This window comes from Odocoileus virginianus, chromosome 17 (assembly GCF_023699985.2).
Source record: "Odocoileus virginianus isolate 20LAN1187 ecotype Illinois chromosome 17, Ovbor_1.2, whole genome shotgun sequence".
Taxonomy (NCBI): Eukaryota; Metazoa; Chordata; class Mammalia; order Artiodactyla; family Cervidae; genus Odocoileus; species Odocoileus virginianus.
Genome location: NC_069690.1, coordinates 48665533 through 48684276, shown reverse-complemented (window position 1 = coordinate 48684276; position 18744 = coordinate 48665533). Strand labels below are relative to the sequence as shown.

Below are 18744 nucleotides of genomic sequence, written 5' to 3'. Positions count from 1 at the left end.
CCTGTAAGTGAATGTTTAGAGCAGTTTTATTTTATAATCTCCAAAACCTAAAAACAACTCAAATGTTCTTACATGGGTAAGTGGATAAACCAACTGTGGTATATTCATATAATGAAATACCTAGTCAGCAACAAAAAGGACACAAGCCATATTTTGGATGAATCTCAAATGAATTATACTAGGTAAAAGAAGCCAGACTCAGAAAGCTACATAGGTTGAGGTTGTAATTCCATTTATATGATATTCAAGGAAAGGCAAAACTACAGGAATAGAAAATAGATCAGTGGTGGTCTGGGGTGAGGGAGAGGAGTTGACTATCGGCACACAGCTTAAGTGAGGTGATGGAACTGTTCTGTATTTCACGGTAGTGGTGGTTACATGACTGTATGTGTTTGCTAAAACTTAAGAGTCAAAACTGTACACTAAAAAGGGTACATTTTACCATATATAAGTTGCACTTCAGTATTTTTTAAAAATTATCAATAATGAGCGACATAAGATACTGTGTAAACAAACAGGATGAAGAGGAACACAGAAACCAGTTTTTAGAAATTAAATATCTGACAGCTGAAATAAAAACTGATTTAATAGAAAGCTCAGAAGAGAAAATCTCCCAGAAAGCAGACCAAATTGACAAACAGATAAAAAGAATTGAAAAAGATAAGAAATTTCACATGAACAGTCTAAAATTCCTAACATCTAACTAAAGAGAAGTTCAACAAAAGAAAAGATCAAATTTGGGTGGAAATTAGCAAATAATAAAGACATTTTCTCAGAACTGTGTGAGTCTGCAGATTAAAAGGGCCCACCAAGTACCCAGGCAGAATGAGTGAAAAAGAGCCACATCAAGGGATATGCAGTCCCTTTAAACCTTCAGAATACTGGGGACCATGAAAAGAGACTAAAAGCTTTGTTGTTTGGTCACTAAGTTTTGTCTGACTCTTTGCAACCCCACAGACTGCAGCACACCAGGGTTCCCTGTCCTTCACCATCTCCTGGAGTTTGCTCAAACTCATGTCTATTGAGTTGGTGATGCCATCCAACCATCTTATCCTGTCACCCCCTTCTCCCGCCTTCAATCTTTCCCAGCATCAGGGTCTTTTCAAGTCTTTTCAACGAGTCAGCTCTTCCCAACAGGTGGCCAAAGTATTGGAGTTTCAGCTTCAGCATCAGTCCTTCCAATGAACACTCAGGACTGATTTCCTTTAGGATGGACTGGTTTAATCTCTTTGCTGTCCAAGGGACTCTCAAGAGTCTTCTCCAACACCACAATCCGAAAGCATTAATTCTTCAATGCTCAGCCTTCTTTATGGTCCAACTCTCATATCTGTACATAAATGACTGAAAAAAAATCATAGCTTTGACTATACAGAACTTTGTTGGCAAAGTGATGTCTGCTTTATAATACACTGTCTACATTTGTCATAACTTTTCTTCCAAGGAGCAAGCGTCTTTTAATTCTGTAGCTGCAGTCGCCGTCTGCAGTGATTTTGGACGGATGAAAACGGGTCAGACACGAGGTAATCAGGATGGCCCTCCTCGACGCTGGAGCGCAGCGAAGCAAACCTTGCAGCGAGAGTGCTTTTTAAAATTCAGGGCCCTACATCCTGCCCTTCTCTACCGAGCATTAGGATTGAAAAGGGCATTTTCAGATACATAACGATTTTTTTTTTAAGTTTATTTCTCATGCACCCATTCCTAGGAAGCAACTAGAGATTGTGCTGAAAAAGGCAAGTAAACCAAGGGAGCGGAAGGACCCAAGAAACAGAGTCAACGGTGAAAGCAGCAAAAAGAAGTTTCAGGGAATTCCCTGGCAGTGCAGTAGGTAGTTTTCACTGCCGGGATCAGGTTCACTCCCTGGTCAGGGAACTATGATCCCACAAACTGTGTGGCATGGCCAAAAAGAAAAAAAGAAACCAAGATACGAGGAAAGTTTGCTGTATATCAAGGGAAAACAATCAGTTTATTTCATCTTAGTTATAACTTCTAAAAAATATTACTAAGAACATGTTGCAGTAAATGGAATTAAACATGCACACACACACATGTCCAGTGGGTATCTTTGGTTGGTGGGATTATAGATAATTTTCATCTTTATATATGTATTTTCCCAAAGGAGTAAAACTGCCACTATTTTTCAATTTTTCACTGCAATTTTTAAAAACAACTTGAGAACAGATGAGATCTCAGGGGAAGGAGGGACACAGTGAGAAGCAGGGGCTGGTCTGTAAACCTGGAAAACTGGGGTTTAAGGAACAGGAGAGGAAGATGTCGTGGAGGAGGAACTACCAGAGGGCCGAGATAACCAAGCGCACTGTTCCTACTGTAATGGTAAATAACAGAAGTCAGTGTATTTTTGATTATAGTTCGAGAATAAATCAGATGTTAGGTAAGTGGAATGTTCTGAATGGGGAAGTTAAACATTTAACAACCCTTTTAAAGAACGGGGGATAAAGCTCTAGTTTAACGTGCACTTTTTACTTAAATGTGGTCCTCAAGATACTTTTCTACCCTGTGAGTCAACTGACAGTTTTCTGACAGAATAAAATACTACCTTGCTACATTGTAAGTAAGGTTCCTATACTTTCACAGAATCTCAGCTTACAGTTCAGGAACAAATCAATAGACTTGAATAGCTACTATTTATTGAATCTTTACCCAATACCAGGGCACTGTTCCGCCCTCACAAGGCACGGAATTCAGACTATGGTATTTTACAAAAGAGCAATGTGAGGTACAAAGACTTGAGCAAAATGCCCATCTTCACCGAGCCCAGATTCATACCCATGAGGATTGGTTCCAGGTCCTTCACTCTTTAATCTCTATGCTACATGCTACCTCTCTAGACCCTTGACATTCATAAAAGATTTACCTAGAATCCTGAGATTCTCATGTTATCATGATAGCCTAAGACTTCGTAGTGAGTTTATTTACATACGTGCTCACACTGACTGTGAAAATATGACTCCACTTACACTGCTCCTTCTCTGACAAACCTGGAATAAATTCTCCAAGTTGACCAAAAGCAATCCAAAAATCAGAGATATTTTGGAAGACTTACAAACTAGCTCTCATTCATCCTAAGAGAACTGTTTCAAAACTCTTCCAAACAAAAAAAAAATAAGTCTGGTTAAAGTGATTCTATTAAAATTGTATTTATATAAAAAAAAGTATTTGTAATTAATCCAGCTATAACATTCCTAGGATATACCCAACAGAAATGAATATATCTTGTCCAGACAAAAACCTATACATGAACGTTAGCAGCAGTATTACTCACTATAGCCAAAAAGTGGAAACAATTCAGATGTCCATGGAGTGATGAATGGATGAACAAAAAGTGGTATATCCATATAAGGGAATATTATTTAAATATAGTGTTGTTACATGCTCCAAGATCCAAGCACTTTGGAACCATTAATCTAAATGAAAGAAGTTATATATTGTATGATTTTTATTCATAAGAAACTTCCCTGAGAGACAAATCAACAGAAAATGAAAGTAGTGGTTGCCAGGAGATGGAGCAGGGGAAGGAGAGAACAGGAGTGACTGCTGTGACTGTCACTGTTTCTTGTTGGGGTGATAAAAATATTCTGGAATTAGGTAGGGGTGGGTGATACATTTACAACTCCATGAATACACTAAAAACCACTGAATAATACCTTTTTTTTTAAGGGTGAATTTTATGCTATGTATTCTGTATCTCAATAAAACTGCTATTTTAAAAATGCAACTTTTAGGGATTTCCCTGGTGGTCCAGTGGTTAAGAATCTGCCTTGCAACGCAGGAGAGACAGGTTCAATCCCTGGTCAGGGGGCTAAGATCTCACATGCCTTGGAGCAACTAAGCCTGTGCACCACAACTACAGAAGTCTGTATGCTGCAGCTAAGACTCATGGCAGCCAAATGAATAAAATAAAAATTAAAGAAATAAAAGTGCAACTTTTAAAATGTTTTTGTGTTTTTAAATGCAACTTTTATTCAATATTACTTGAAAATAATTCAGCAATTCAGATGTCCAATAAATGTTAGCTCTTCCTGTTACTATTTTTAAAAATCATTCAGCAATCAAAAAATATCTGAGTGATGTTAACTTAGTATCTAGAAAAATACATAAAATAATTTGACATATACCAGTAGACAAAACAATTAAAACATATTTAGCTATATGCACTTTAATTCCACCTGTATGATTTTACTTTCAATCTTTCCAAGTGCTTTCTGTAAGTTTTTTCTTTTTAAGAAATGTTCTACCTCCTGAGGGTTATCATTTTAAAGGACTGAAAGCACGAAAAAAAAATTAAATAATAAGGGTCAGTGCTAAGCTAGTGCTAAATTATGAAGATGAGGCTCTAAGTGCCACAAGCAGACATTCAAACAGGAGAGAGACCAAGGTGATCATCAGTACTCTGGGAGGACTTCTAGGAAGAGATGCTCAGAGTGTGCTGAGGAGCATGGAACGAGGAATCTACCCAGTGCAAAGAGGATATCTGCTAGGATCTGCTCCTGTCTTTGTCACTCAGACTACTGGTCTCCCTTCACCCCAACCACCTCCTCACCCCCCACATCCCCACTCCAAGAATCTGCAGTCACAGGGAGGACAGTGTCCTGAAGAGGAAGAAAGGTGGACCTGAGGGAAGAAAGCAGCGCTCCTGGCCTTAGGATCCCCCGTCCTGCTGCACACACACTGCAATACCCAGCTCGACTTCCACTAACACCCCAGCGGAGTACTGGGCCTGGGTGGTGCACAAGACCATCCATTACTGCATACCTCAGACACACCTCTCTACCACTCACAGATCACGTTGTCCAACTTTGTAATAACTCTCTGGGGCCCTCGTTTTCTTTCTTTTAATTCTCATGTTTAACCTCTTCAAGTACTTATACCTGAAAACAGATCTCATTAATTTCTCTTATAATCCTGAATGCCTGTTGCTATTGAAAACACTGCCATTCTTACAGAGGCCTATCTGATGAAGCCCTCTGTCTACACTTCTGATGCTGTCCAGGTTTGGAGAATTCTGAAGTACCGCCTGGACTGATGTTTCCTTCCAGGGCTATAAAACCCATCCACATCCACACCAGTTATCTGTCCTCTTTCAATCCACCCTGCAGAATGGAAGCAATGCTAAATTTCCTGACGTCCCACTGAAACCATATCCCACCTATTTCCAGATCTTCTGACTGATCCCTGATACCCACAAGTGAAATAGATCTGAAACAGACTGGAGAGAAAAGAAAGGGCTTCAGATGTCACCTCTCCATTAATTTTCTCAATTTGCAGGGGAGAAAGAGCTGGCTAAATTGACGATTTAATAGCATTTGTGATTTAATGTCCTTTTGTTTCATGCTCCTTGCCCAGTGCTGATAGGAATATAGCACATCCCTTGGGTGGTCCAGAAGTGAAAAATGACTGAGGACCACTGATCTAGCCCAATCCTTACCCAACAGATGAGGGAGAGAGGAAAAATGCTGTAGCCTAGTCCTCTAACTATCGCCCAACAGTTTCCTATTCATATACTCAGGCTCTTGCTAAAGTAGGTTACTTAAGACTGCCCACACTTGAAAGTCAGTGCCTTGGCTTATGCTACTCCCTCCCTGCCTGTGTCCATCCTCACTAGCTACACACCCATCCACACTGGCCACATCCCCATCCTCACTAGCCACATGCCCATCCAGGAAGCAGACATCCATACCAACTGCCCCATATAGCTTATGAGCCCGCCCTCCTTTCAATCTCCACAGTACTTTGAATCTATCTCACTTGTAGCAATCAGGAATCCCAAGCATACTGAACAGATATTTGCTTGAAACTGGTGGGAATAAATATTGTCAAACGAGTAACAAATTCTTTTTCCAATAAATCTGAAGTTCATTCATGGCACCCGTGCCACCCACCTCGACTGTCATAATCTTAGAGGACACAAATCACTAATTCTTCCAGGATAACACCGCGGCTTCTATTTTCTGAGGTCACCAGAAGTTCCAAATTTCAAAATAGCAGCTAAGTATTCTCATAAGTCCCGCACAAATTAAACGAAAGAAAAGCTCTGTTTAAAGTCTGACTTAAACTTTTTTGAATTAGCAAACACTTGATTTCAAGGTGCTGTCGGAATTTTACCAAATGCCTATGGCAAAACATTTTCTATACGATTCTTCTCAATGTGCTTCAAAAGTATGTCATAAAACATACTGTCTGAAATAATTCTAACTTTTAACAATAAAAATACTAAAAGCCTTATGCAACCAAATGCTTTGAACTTAAGCAAAGCTAGATGATTTCAAATTTTTATTAACAAGTTGCCATCCCTATAGTAACATGTCATGTGAGGACCTTACATACCCATTTAAATTTTTTCTTCATTAAGAAGAAAACATTTACCTCCACTGAACTTTTTTAAATCTATGGTCTTAGAAAATTAATCTAGTAACATCAACCAATGTTCTTGCATCAACAGGTATACTACCTACGAAGTACTCAATATATGAACAGATGAATGAGTAATTTCTTATACTAAGTATATAAGTATACTAAGTATAATTTCTTATTCTTATGTTGGTACTTAAGCCAACATTCTAGTTTACAAGACTTAATCAACTTATTCTAAATTACCAGGAAAGTATACTCCTCTTTTTAGTCTTGACAACATAGGTAAATTCGAATCCACCAAGTATATTTATTTATGAACTTCTGGGATATCTTAAATCAGTTATAGAATGTTTTTCCTTCCAAAGCTATACACACATATACACATTTATCTAGAAGTACACCCAATAAAACAAATGAAACAAGGGCTTAGCCTAAACAACTCACTATCATGAATTGCTATTCCAGGCAAGTGGACATATTCTAAAAGTTTAGGATGTACAATGTATCATCTCTTTCACCAAAATCTTGAGAAATAATGTTTCAAAAGTAAAACATCTAACAAGTTAACACCACATCTAATAAAGAAAGGAAAATGCCTGGCAAGCAATATGAAACAGCAGCTCAAAACACACTAATTCTGCTACTATAAACTGGTCAAACTATCAAAATCTAATTAGGTCAAATTTTAGTTTCCCACATCCAAAATATTCAGGAATTATGGTACCCACTGGAGAATCAGCACAACTTCATCTATTACAAGTTCTCACCTACTAACAATCATTTGTCCAACCAATCTTTGATGAGCACCTGTGGTGTGCTCGAGACACTGCACTAGGAAATACAGGGGGTATAAGATTAGTATAAGGATACAGAACCCTTAATTTCACATAAATGTAGGAGAAGCATACACAAGGCAGACTATGAATGTCATCGGTAAAAACACAATGTCATGGGAGTACATAAAGATATCAGGATCTTTTTAAAAAGAGAACCCTAACCACAAAATTGCAATTTAACAGCATATACACCGCTCTCAACCCTAAATATTACTTGCTAAGCCTTCAAAGAGGAGTTAAAGTTAGCTGAACCACCCTGCCAAAACGCCTTAGCTCTGTCTAATCTGAGAAAACCTCCTCCAATAGTATAATTTACTCTCCACAAGTCTTTCAGTTCTGGGCTCCTGGTAGAAAAGACCACATGTGATTCGTAAGGGAGAAATCATCACTATAAAAGATGCACTAAAATTAAGTTGGCAAGAATGGTGTGTAGTCCTTTCCACATACAAGACATACACGCTTGACATTTGATTCATTCTCCTCATTCTCCTGCCAGCTCCCCCTCACTCCGCCCCAAAGACGGGCAAAGACGGATATTACTGTCAGGCAAAAGAAATTACCTTTTTCCTTTGCTGCAAGGACAATCTAAACGGGCTTACATCAGACTTAATACTCACACTCCTCCAATGAGTATTTAAGCATTTATTTTTTAAAAAAAGGCACATTTACATTTAACCACTTCTCCTATTCCAGTCTCTTATAAAAAAACAAGTGATACACCTTAATCACTTTGTTAAGACTATTCCTTCATGGACTTTACTTTGGAAATGCTCTGAAAACTGGGTTCTAGTTCAGTTAATTCAGATTAACAAAAATATAAAGGAAAAGATCTTGTAAGTTACTGATATAAATTATATTTTTTCACAATTTAGTAAACTGCAACTATGTATTTAATACACAGCAGCCATTGTGTGTATGTGTGTTTTTTAAATAAACAAAATGTATCTCAGCACCAGCCTAGAGAAGCTCTCTGAGAAAACAGGAGTTTTCTCAGATGAGGGAGGATTCATTACCCTCAGAAACAGAATGAAAAGAAAAAGTCATTTTGCATTAAATTTCCCTATACTTCTGCTGTGTGACTTGGAAGTTGGTCCAAAAGTTCATCTTCAGCAATTACGTCTGCATAATGAACCAGACGTCTCTGCAACAGGTGACAGGAAACTGCATTTCTCAGGCAAAGGGATCAAATGAGTTAAGACGCAAGTTCCTGCCGTCTCTTATTTTGCATTTTACCAAAATGATATTGGAATCAGATAAAATAGCAAATTTGTTTTGGTTTCCTTTGGTTTTCTTTGGTTTTTCTTCTTTGCTTTTTAGTCAGCCGTTCACCAGCAACTGTCGCACGAGCCCATCAGCACTCAGGAATAAAAACAAACACACAGGACCAGATAAGGCTCCCCTACTAACCCAACTGATCCATTTCCTTAAGACAGTTTTAAAACCACACAGCTAGGGGTGTGAAGAGAAGCATGTTGTGTGTGTGTGTTTGTATGGCACAATCTGTCTGAATCCTCCATTCCCTTTTTTAGGAACCGATATAGACTAAAAATCTAAAAGAAACCACATTAGAAATGCAAAGAGGTTTGCAAAAACAAGAGGCTTCTTTCATTCCAAAAAACCAAACCAAAACAAGGGGAGAAAAATGAATGCAATGGATATGTGTGTGCCAAAGTTTCAACTCTGCCCGGTGGAGACACTGCACTGGCACACATTTTTAAGAGGAAAAAGAGGGGGTTGAGGGGAGAGAGCGAGCGAGCGAGCGAGCGTGTGGCCTGCGAACTGCAACAATGCAATCTCCATTTTGAACAATGCGCCTCTTTCCTCTTGTAAATCTAGTTTTTTGCCACTTGATGGGCCGTCGCATTTCCCCTCCGTTTGGAGGGTGGGGGGAGGTGGGGGTGGGGGGGAGACCAGAGAGGGAGTGAGCCGGGGGGAGGGAGGGGGGAGGAGGTGGGGAAGAAGTCTGCAGCAACCGGGCTGGGTGGGTACCTGGAGTGCTGCTATAGGTGCTATGGCTCCTGAAGCTGCTTTCCGTGCAGTAACTGGCGTCGTCGTCGTCGTCGTCTTCCATCTCCTCCGGATAGTCGGAGTCATCGTCGTCCTCCTCCATCTCATCCTCCTCGTCGTCCTCGGAATCCTGGGTCTCCTCGGCGTCGCCGTCCTCCTCCTCCTCCTCCTCCTCCGAGACCATGTCCTCCTCCTCCTCCTCCTCTTCGCTCTCGTGGTCATCGTACACCACTTTGTTGACGGCCCTCCGGGCCGGGGTGGTCCGGGCCAGGTGGCCGCCGCCGCCCCCGCCCCCTGTCCTGCCGCCCCCGCCTCCTCGCCCCCCCCGGCCCGGGGCGCTGGTGCTGGGGGGGGCCGGCGGCGGCGGCGGCGGCGGCGGCGGCTTCCTCCGGCTACTGCTGCCCCCCCTGGGCGAGCTCAGCCGCGTCTTGGGCGCCACCTCAGCCTGGGCGGCGGCCCACCTGCCCCGACTGCTGCCGCGGTGCCGCGAGCGGAGCCCCCCGATGGGTCCGGACGTGGGCGGCGGCGGCGGCGGCGGCGGCGGGGCCGGGGCGCAGCGCTCCGCAGCGGGAGCCGCGGGCTGCTTGGGCGGCCTGCCCCGCCGGCCCCTCATGTCGGAGCTGAGGCGGGGGGGAGAAGGGAAAGCGGAGGGGGGAGGGGCGGGCGGAGGGGTGGCGGTGGGGGGCGCCGGGGCCGGGTGGGGAGGCCCGCGGGGCCGGGCGGGAGGGGCCCGGCCGGCGGAAGCGGGTGGAGGGAGAAGGCTCAATCCGAATTGCTGGGGCCCCACTCCGGATCGCCTTCAGCCGCCATCTTGTTTCTTCCCTCTCGCTCGGTGACTGGGGGAACCGACAGCGGCCGCAGGCCCGGAGCGCGGTCACGTGAGCTGCGCCGCCGACGAGCCTGGGACGGAGCGAGGCCGCGCGGCGGCCGCTAGGGGGAGTGCGGGAGCGCCGGGTCGGGGGCGGGGAGCCCGGGGCGCCTCCGCGCGACTTGGCTAGACCGCGGCCGCCGGCGGCTGTGAGGAGAGGGGTTCTCCGTCGCGAAGTGCCCCGTGTGACGGCCCCGGGAGCCGGCTGCCGACTCTGAACTCACGGGGCCTCCTTCCCGCGTGTCCTTTTCCCCCGCTAGGAGACGAGGGCAGGGAAGCCCCCAAATTTGTCCCCGTCCTGTCCCCTTGGGGAAAGTGATGCTGAGAGAGCCAGAGAGGGTATCGCGCCGGCGGGTGGGGTGGGGTGCAACTCCAGCGACAGAAGGAACAGGTGAGCGCCAGCAACGATGGGAAGTTACCTGGGGACGGTGAGACGAGCCCCCAGAAGTGTGAAACTCCGAACGCTTGGCTCAGGAGAGTCCAGAAATTAATCCCAATAACTGCTGGAGGGGTGGGAGGGGTTGGAGGGGGCGCTGTGCTAGAAGCCCCGCCCTCAGCTGCCAGGCCCAGAGGGAGGGTCGCTCTGAGACTCGGGATAAAACCCCCTCCCAAAAAGCCTTTGATAAACTTCAGAAAGCAACTACATTCCAGCCTCCTCCACCTTTGCCAGTGTCCCAGCTAGAAACTCGACCACCTCAGAAAGAGCTTTCTAATTTCTTCCTTGCTGTAGAAAGGATAACTTCTGTCCTAATATCTACTTTAAAATGTTGGGTGTTTGTATCGGGAAATAATTTTAATCTCTACCTGACAAGTAACAAAGTCTCGGCTAAATCCAGGGGACGAATCATGAGGATGAAATTTTAGGCATCCCAGGACCAAAGCTGGACTTCTCTCGTAGCTCAGTTGGTAAAGAATCTGCCTGCAATGCAGGGGACCCGGGTTTGATCCCTGGGTCGGGAAGACTCCCCTGGAGAAGGAAATGGCAACCCACTCCAATATTCTTGCCTGGAGAAATCCATGGACAGAGGAGCCTGGCAGGCTACAGGCCATGGGCTCACAAAGAGTGGCTAGTCTTAAGTCTAGTGACTAAAACCACCAACACCAGGGACCAAAACGAAGACTCAACTCGAAGTGGTCTGGGGCTAAGACCCAGACTGTGTTTTGTAATGTATTAATATTTTTGAAACATGTGACCACAAAGAAGTGATTTGTGTTAACAGGATTCTATTCCCCAAGTGAATTATTACATTGGAGTTAGAAGGATAGAATGCATACGTGAAATGAAAATGAACATACAAGTATAAATGGCCAAATTCACTTATTCAATATATTAATAGTTCCATTGAACGACAAGGGTGGCAAACTTATATGCCTTCAGGAACCAGGTAATTAATGAAAGTAAATCAAGTGGGCAAGGTGTGGACTTTTCACAGATGGAAATCCCTGAGTTTTGTTTAAAGAGGGCAGCTTTAGGAATGTGGGCCCGAAATGGCCAAATCTTCAAATTTTTTGAAGGTGCACATGTGCACTGCACATGAATCTCTTGGTTTTTAAATGTTGGAAACTGTCGATGAAGAAAGTATACTTCAGATTGATCCAAATGAATGCAGTTCAGATATAGCCCAGAACCTCCAAGTTTGCAACCTGTATCCTGCACTATTTAAAGTACAGTCCTAGAAACCCCAGAGGAAAGCAAGGAAGATTCAGCACGATCGAAAATAAAGACTACATTTGTAAAATAAATAAAGTACAGTGCTAGGGACTTCCCCAGTGGTACAGTGGATAAGAATCCCCCTGCCAACGCAGAGGACATGGGTTCAATCCCTGGTCTAGGAAGATTCTACAAGCCACAGTACAGCTAAGCCCATGCACCAAAACTAAAGTCCACGTGCTACAATTAGTGAAGCCCCTCTGCCTAGCTCCACAGCAAGAAAAGCCACTGCAATGAGAAGCCCGTGTGCTGAAATGAAGAGTAGCCCCCACTTAGCACCGCTAGAGAAAGCCAAAATAAATTATTTAAAAAAAAAAGAAAATGCAGGGGACACAGGTTCTATGGCTGGTCCCAGATCTCATGCCTTGGGCCTCCTAAGCCCATGCACCGCAACTACTGAAGCTCGGGCACCCAGGGCCCGTGCTCTGCAACAAGAGAAGTCACCACAGTGAGAAGCCCACACACCACAGCTAGAGAGAAGCCCCGCTCTTGCAGCAACCAAGACCCAGCACAGCCAAATAGAAATTAATTTCTCTTTTAAAGTACAATGCTAGGTACTTAAATACAAAGATATTTAAAATGGTGACAGCATTCAGAGTCTACAATCTAATTGCGGAGGAAATCTATTTTCAAATAGATTCTCATTATTATAAGTGATTTAGAGATGATTTGAAGTATATGGGAGAATGTGTGTAGATTATATGAAATACTATGCCATTTTATATAAAGACTTGAGCATACTTGGATTTTGTTATCTGGGGGTGGGAGGGTGTGGGGAGAGCTGTCCTAGAACCAATTCCCGGAAGATACCCAGGGACTATTGTAAATAGAATCCTAGCTCTCAAGCTCTTAGCTTCCAGCTGGTGCAGTAGGCATGCATTCTCTGTCATTCCACTGTTTCCTAAAGTCAGATGCTTCTGGTTGTTGGGGTTCACAGTGGGGTCAGTGAATCTCATCAGACAGCCAGCTTCTTACTTCACTGTAAAGTTAGTTCCTTAGTCAGATGCTGTTATGGACTAAATGTCTGTGTCTCCACAGAATTCACAAGATGAAATCCTCCCCCTGAGCGTGATGTATTAGGATATGGTGTCTTTGAGAGGTAATTGGGATTAGGTGAGATGGTGAGGGTGGAGACCTCGTGAATGGGAATATTGCCCTCATAAGATTATGAGAGAGCCTGCTTCCCATCTCTGCTCTGTGTGTGAGGATATAGTAAGAAACAGGTAGTCTGCAGACTGGAAGGGGGTTCTCGCTAGAACCCGAACACACTGGCATCCTGATCCCAGACTTCCCGCTTCCAGATAGTGAGAAATAGATTTCTGTTGTTAATAAGCCACCCAGCCTATGGTAATTTGTGATAACAGTCTGAACTAAGACAGATGTCATAATGTATAAGATACCATGGTGGTGAATAAGGTATTTGGTAAACCCGTTTAAGTCGAGGATGGTAAAAGCATAGCTGGGGGGCGGGGGGGGGGGAGAAATTCAGTGTAAACCCCTTCCCAGTGAGGTTGACTCACTGTACCTACCATGATAGAATTAATACATGATAATGATTCCTTCTGTTAATTAAATGGGCATTCTGCAGTGGCAGTGGTCAGATACTCCTTGTCGGGGAGAAGCATGTGATGAGCTCATGACTCCAATAAGCAGGCTAGGGAAAGGTTGACTAGGAAAGAGCTTCATCCACCTGATCAGTCATCTTGTTCATTAATTTATTAAGGCTTCTTTAGCAGTGGGGACATTTTGATAAATATTCATATAGGATGCAAGTACTCTCGCTTCCTAAGTCTATTTTTGAAAGGTTCATCTGTGTCTATATCCTCTCTCCCAGACTGCCTTGTCACCAGCCTAAGTCCCTACCCACCGGGCCCATGAATTGGTGTGGTCTTTCTCAAGGGAAAGAGAACCCAAGAGTACAACTCACAGCATATGCCACTTCCAGGACCATTTTCAAGACTACCTCCAACTGCAACTAAAACACCTTAGCAGTCTACTCCCAGCTGATACCATCTGTTACACCAAGTTCAAATGTCTTGCTTAGTCACCTAGACTATGGAGTTTCCATAAAGCCATGGATGTGAATTGAGAGAGGAGCAGCAGTAAAATGGGAATAAACAGACAGGAATATCTCACTTTATCATGCTTCGCTTTACCGTGCTTTGCAGTAAAATACTTTGCAGTAAAGATACAGTGTTTTTACAAATCAAAGGCCGATGTGGCAAGGAGCTGGTATGTCAGCTCCCACAAAGTGGAGGGCTGATTCGATCTGAGAAGGACTGTAGGTTGGGTGAGATACAACACAGAGAGAGAAGTGAACGTGCTTTAATTTGGACTTGGAGAGCTTGGGGAATGATGTATTACAGACCTGCAGTTAAGACTCAGAAAGTCAGCACAGGAGCTGGTTTAGGAAGGAACCGATTAGCTCTGTGACCTTAGACAACTCACCCTGACTGGGCCCCAGTTTCCTCACATAGAAGTTAAGGGGGCAGGATTAGGTCTGTACTTTACAACCCTTTCACATTACAGCACCCAGTGAAAATTAGACAGGCTTATTGAGTGTGATAAAATGTTTTCTTTATAGAATACAATTATAATGAAAATTAAAAATATAGCATTAACAAGTTAAAGTCGCTCAGTTGTGTCCGACTCTTTTCGACCCCATTTACTATACAGTCCATGGAATTCTCCAGGCCAGAGTGCTGGAGTGGGGAGCCTTTCCCTTCTCTAGGGGATCTTCCCAACCCAGGGATCAAACCCAAGTCTCCCGCATTGCAGGCGGATTCTTTACCAGCTGAGCCACAAGGGAAGCCCAAGAACACTGGAGAAGACAATAAATAGAAAATTTGTTAACACTTTACAAAAAAAATTTTTGTTAAATGAGAAACTTGAATCCTGGTATCTAATTTTATATTCTCAGCTATGTGTTTTAAATAGCTCATTCCTGATTGAGACTCTTGAACAGTGATCTCGTTAAATGACAAGAAACTGTGCAGCAGTAGGTGATACAAAGAAATTTAAACCATCTTTTATAACCACTCACAACAGTAGAAATTATATTTAAGTTATGTTTAATGCTCTCCCTTTTCTTTCATGACAAACGTGCTTCTAAAATTTCTTGTGGATTTTCGATCCAGTCAGACTTGTTCATAGCTAGTATTTCAAAACAATGATGAAGCCCCTGCTTACAGAACACAGACACTTTTACATTAGTCACTTCACAGTTTGGACATCATTTGTGGCACATCAGCCACAAATAGAGAAGATTATCCAACATAGAAGTATATGAAGATGGAGTTTCTGAGCTGTGAGCACCAGAACCCCCACCACACACACTCATTTATTCACAACTTCCTACCTGCCAGATTGCTCCTTGGGTACCTGGGACACAAACTCCTCCAGCATCTCTATCTAGGCAACTTCGTGCCCTGCATCTGACTGTCAATGATGGCTTCTTGCTCAGTCTCAGACCACCACCAATACCCCCCCACCCCTGCGCCCCCATGTAACACCATCAGAGGATGAGGCTGTAGTGAACAGGAGTGACTGGTCCAGAGGCTCCAGTCACTGTAGGGGCTGGGAGGATGAACATCCCCGTCCCCCACCATCCAGACCTCATTCACTGTGCGCTGGTGTGTGTCATAGCTCCCTGGTTCAGCAGGTCTGGATTAGACCATCTCTACGGTTCCTTCCAATGCTAGCATCTATGATTATGATCCTGTGATGCTTCTTATTTAGGAGGCTGGATTTGGCTTACTGGTGGGAATATGAGTTGGAAATGTCTTGGAGACAGTTTGAAATGTGGACCTAAGCTCTCACAAGATTAAAACTGAAGGTATAATTTGGGAGCCAGCCTCCTTGAGATGAAAACAGCTGCCCCAGGGATAAATTAAACTACTATGAAAGACAGGGCAAAGAGAGAAAAGAACAGCTCATATAGACCTTGGAAAGTCATTTGCATTTCAGAGATGGAAGAGAAGTCTATTTGATGATGTAGTGAATGTTCAGTCAATACCGGCTTTGGAGTGAGGCATAGCCAAATGGAAGCTAAGGGCTGATTGAGGACTGTGTCCCGGACCTGCGAACCTCAAATCTAACTTTTCCATGATTGCGTTGACCACTCTTATTGGTTTCTTTTGTGGACTCATGTCCCTCCACCTCCTAGCTCCAATGGCATTATCCTCAGGTTTCTGTCCTGCTTACACATTGCCTGGACACTCTCTCTGACTTCTGTGACTTCAGTCACCACCCAAGAAGCTCGTGTTTTCCAAGCCAGCATCTCTTGTCCAAACTTGTGCTCGGATCACCTATTTCTCAAGCAACCATTTGATTACTCACTTCCCTAGTACCAGAGATAAAAATCCTCTGAATTTAAACACAAATATTTTGCTCACCTATCAGTCCTCATTTAGGGAGGAACACAGCCTGGCTCCAGCTGAGAAAACAAATGTCATTTGGGTACCTACATAAAATGCTTGCACCTTTGCAAGTATTCTGGGCAGTGAGATGGGGTCACCAAAGAAATGGGATTACCAACAAGATGGGGTCACCAACTTATCCCAATTTGCCAAGGACTTCCCCAATTTTAACACATAAGAATCTTGTATCCCAGGAAATCTCTCAAGTCCAGGCAAACCTGGTGGTTGGTCCCCCCACCCCACCATGGAGGTATGCCCACTGTAAACAGAGAAGATCTGGAAAGAATGGCTGAGTCTATAAGTATAGACATCTTATGAATATTGGGGTGGTGGGGGGAAGCAGACATGATCTAGCTACTCCCTAGGGCCCCTAGAACATTTGCAAAGGTCTGCCTGAGCAGGTGGAGGCAATGAGGCAGAGAAATTTGGGTTAAACCCACAAGCTGGAGATGCCAGGGGATTTTTGGAATATAATTACATGGCCAAGATGACACCACATACACAATTTTGTCTTTTTTTTTTGCCATGCAACATGTGGGATCTTAGTTCCCTGACCAAGGGATCAAACCTGTGCCCCCTCAATTGGAGGCACAGAGTTTTAACCAGTGGGCTGCGGGGAAGTCCCTGTCTAGGGCTTTTGTATCTGTAATTCTACAGTACATTCTCACAATTTAATGGCTTCATACTATTCCAAGAGGATTCTGAATTTTCTTCATTTTTTTTCTATTACAAATAACACTTCATGAATATCTTTGTGCTAAAAGGGTTTTTCTGTATTAAAATGTTTTTCAATAGTAACTTAAAATTATCATTGATGGAGCATATACATTTTGAGATATTATCTCATTTATTCCTCTATATTAAAGCATCCCTGTGGAGCAGATATTATTTTCCTTAGGTAGAAATTGGAGCCCAGAGGCTATGTCATTTGCCCACAGCCAGTGCATGATGAAGCCAGGACTTGAAACCAGCACCACTCTACATCTTTTTAAATATGCTGATGATGAATTTTGATTAGTTCAGGGCCACACTGTTGCTTGCCTGGGTTTCCTGCACTGAGCCTCCCCAAGCCTTGCATATGTATCTCTTTATTTCTGGTTGTTTGCATTGCCCAAGTCATCACATGTGTCTTTCGTTTGCATTTCTCCCACTGTGTTGATTTAATATTTACTTGTTTACACATTTGTTCCACCTGCAAGTGGGGGAAGCACCCCCCCAGGGTAGAAATGCACTTATGTGTCTCCTCCCAACATACCCAAGCAGAATGGAGTAGAGACGAGAGATCTGTTGTTGAATGTGCAGAAGGAGAATCAATTGGTAGCTTAAGAGTGAAGGATTATTACAGGACTGAAGGGACTGGAACAACTTGATGGGTGAGCCCTGGTGGTCTTGTATGTGCTCAGAGAAGGTGATATCTCAGGGGCTGGGAGGAAGGGAGGAAGGATTTGATCCAGGCAGACTAGCTGACTGGACTGTGGGAACAAGGAAAGCAAATCTAGGGATGTGAGAAGGTCCGTGGATGCCTTAACTTACTCAGTGTTTACAGAGCACCTACTGTATGCTTGAAGTATATGCAGTACTACTTTGGGTGGGGTGGAAGAGGCTTCTGTGGGCAGGCAACATTTTAGTTCTAATCTGAACATTAAAGAAGCCATCTGCTGACGATCCGAAGAATGTTCTGGACAGAGTGGACCCAGCATGTTGAGGAAACAGTAAGAAGACTAAATATGCAGGGGCCACTCTAATCTAGGGCAGGTTTCTTGACCTCTATTTGTCATAGGTAAAATGGGGATGATAGCCCCACTGTACCCATCTCAGGGTTGTTATGAGTATTAAATAAAAGAATGCACATGAGGAAACCAGTACAGTGCCTACAACTCAGCAAACAATGAAGTTTAAGGATAATAGTAATCGCTATGATCCTACAATTACTTATTATTCTATTAATAGAAGAACACTGAGAAGTGCATGCAAAGTCACATGGAACTGTCCAGTGTTAATACTCAGGAGTCATTCAGGCCTGGATTCAGTCCTGGGGCCACAACATAACAGTGTAATTTGCATTTTCTTTTACTTCTCTAAGCTGTAGTTTTCTCAGCTGTGAAACAAAAATAAAAATAGTACTTATTGCATAGGATTGTTTAAGGTCTAAATGAAAAAATACACATAAAGCATTTAATACAGGGTCTGGTCACATGAGTTCCCAGAAAGTCTGTTTTTTATTATTATCATTGAAGCACTCGGAGGTTGACTCTCTACCATCCCATCGTCTCCCAAGGAAGAGCTGTAGTTTACATCAGCCCTGAGCCCTTCTCTGACTTACCCATCAACTCTGTTAGTTAAGTGAATAATCTCCTGTTTGCAGTAACAGTGCCTTAGATAGGTTTTATTCTTTACATTCAATGCACTTATTTTGTTAAGTAGTCATTTTTATTAGTTATACAAGAAAAGAATTAATATGTTCTGATCAAATCAGTAATCCTAAAGAAATCAACCCTGAATATTCATTGGAAGGACTGTTGCTGAAGCTGAAGC

At 43.3% G+C, this 18744-nt stretch overlaps 1 protein-coding gene and 1 long non-coding RNA gene across 13 annotated transcripts in view; one reads left to right on the top strand and one right to left on the bottom strand.

Annotated features, from left to right (window-relative positions):
* The window catches only part of BPTF (bromodomain PHD finger transcription factor), a 132263-nt gene extending 122215 nt beyond the window's left edge, over positions 1–10048 (bottom strand). For 10 of the 12 annotated variants that reach the window (XM_070479764.1, XM_070479762.1, XM_070479767.1 and 7 more), the window contains exon 1: positions 9195–10048. In XM_070479764.1, coding sequence (XP_070335865.1) covers positions 9195–9825 — 631 coding nt within the window. In that variant the 5' untranslated portion in view covers positions 9826–10048. The remainder of the gene's footprint in view (positions 1–9194) is intronic. The other 2 variants (XM_070479772.1, XM_070479773.1) reach the window with 1 other exon arrangement.
* A 181-nt stretch (positions 10049–10229) lies between these two features.
* On the top strand, positions 10230–13931 carry LOC110146407 (uncharacterized). The gene is made up of 3 exons (XR_002316540.2): positions 10230–10471; positions 12830–12890; positions 13626–13931. It is a non-coding gene; the product is annotated as an uncharacterized lncRNA (long non-coding RNA).
* Positions 13932–18744: the final 4813 nt, after the last annotated feature.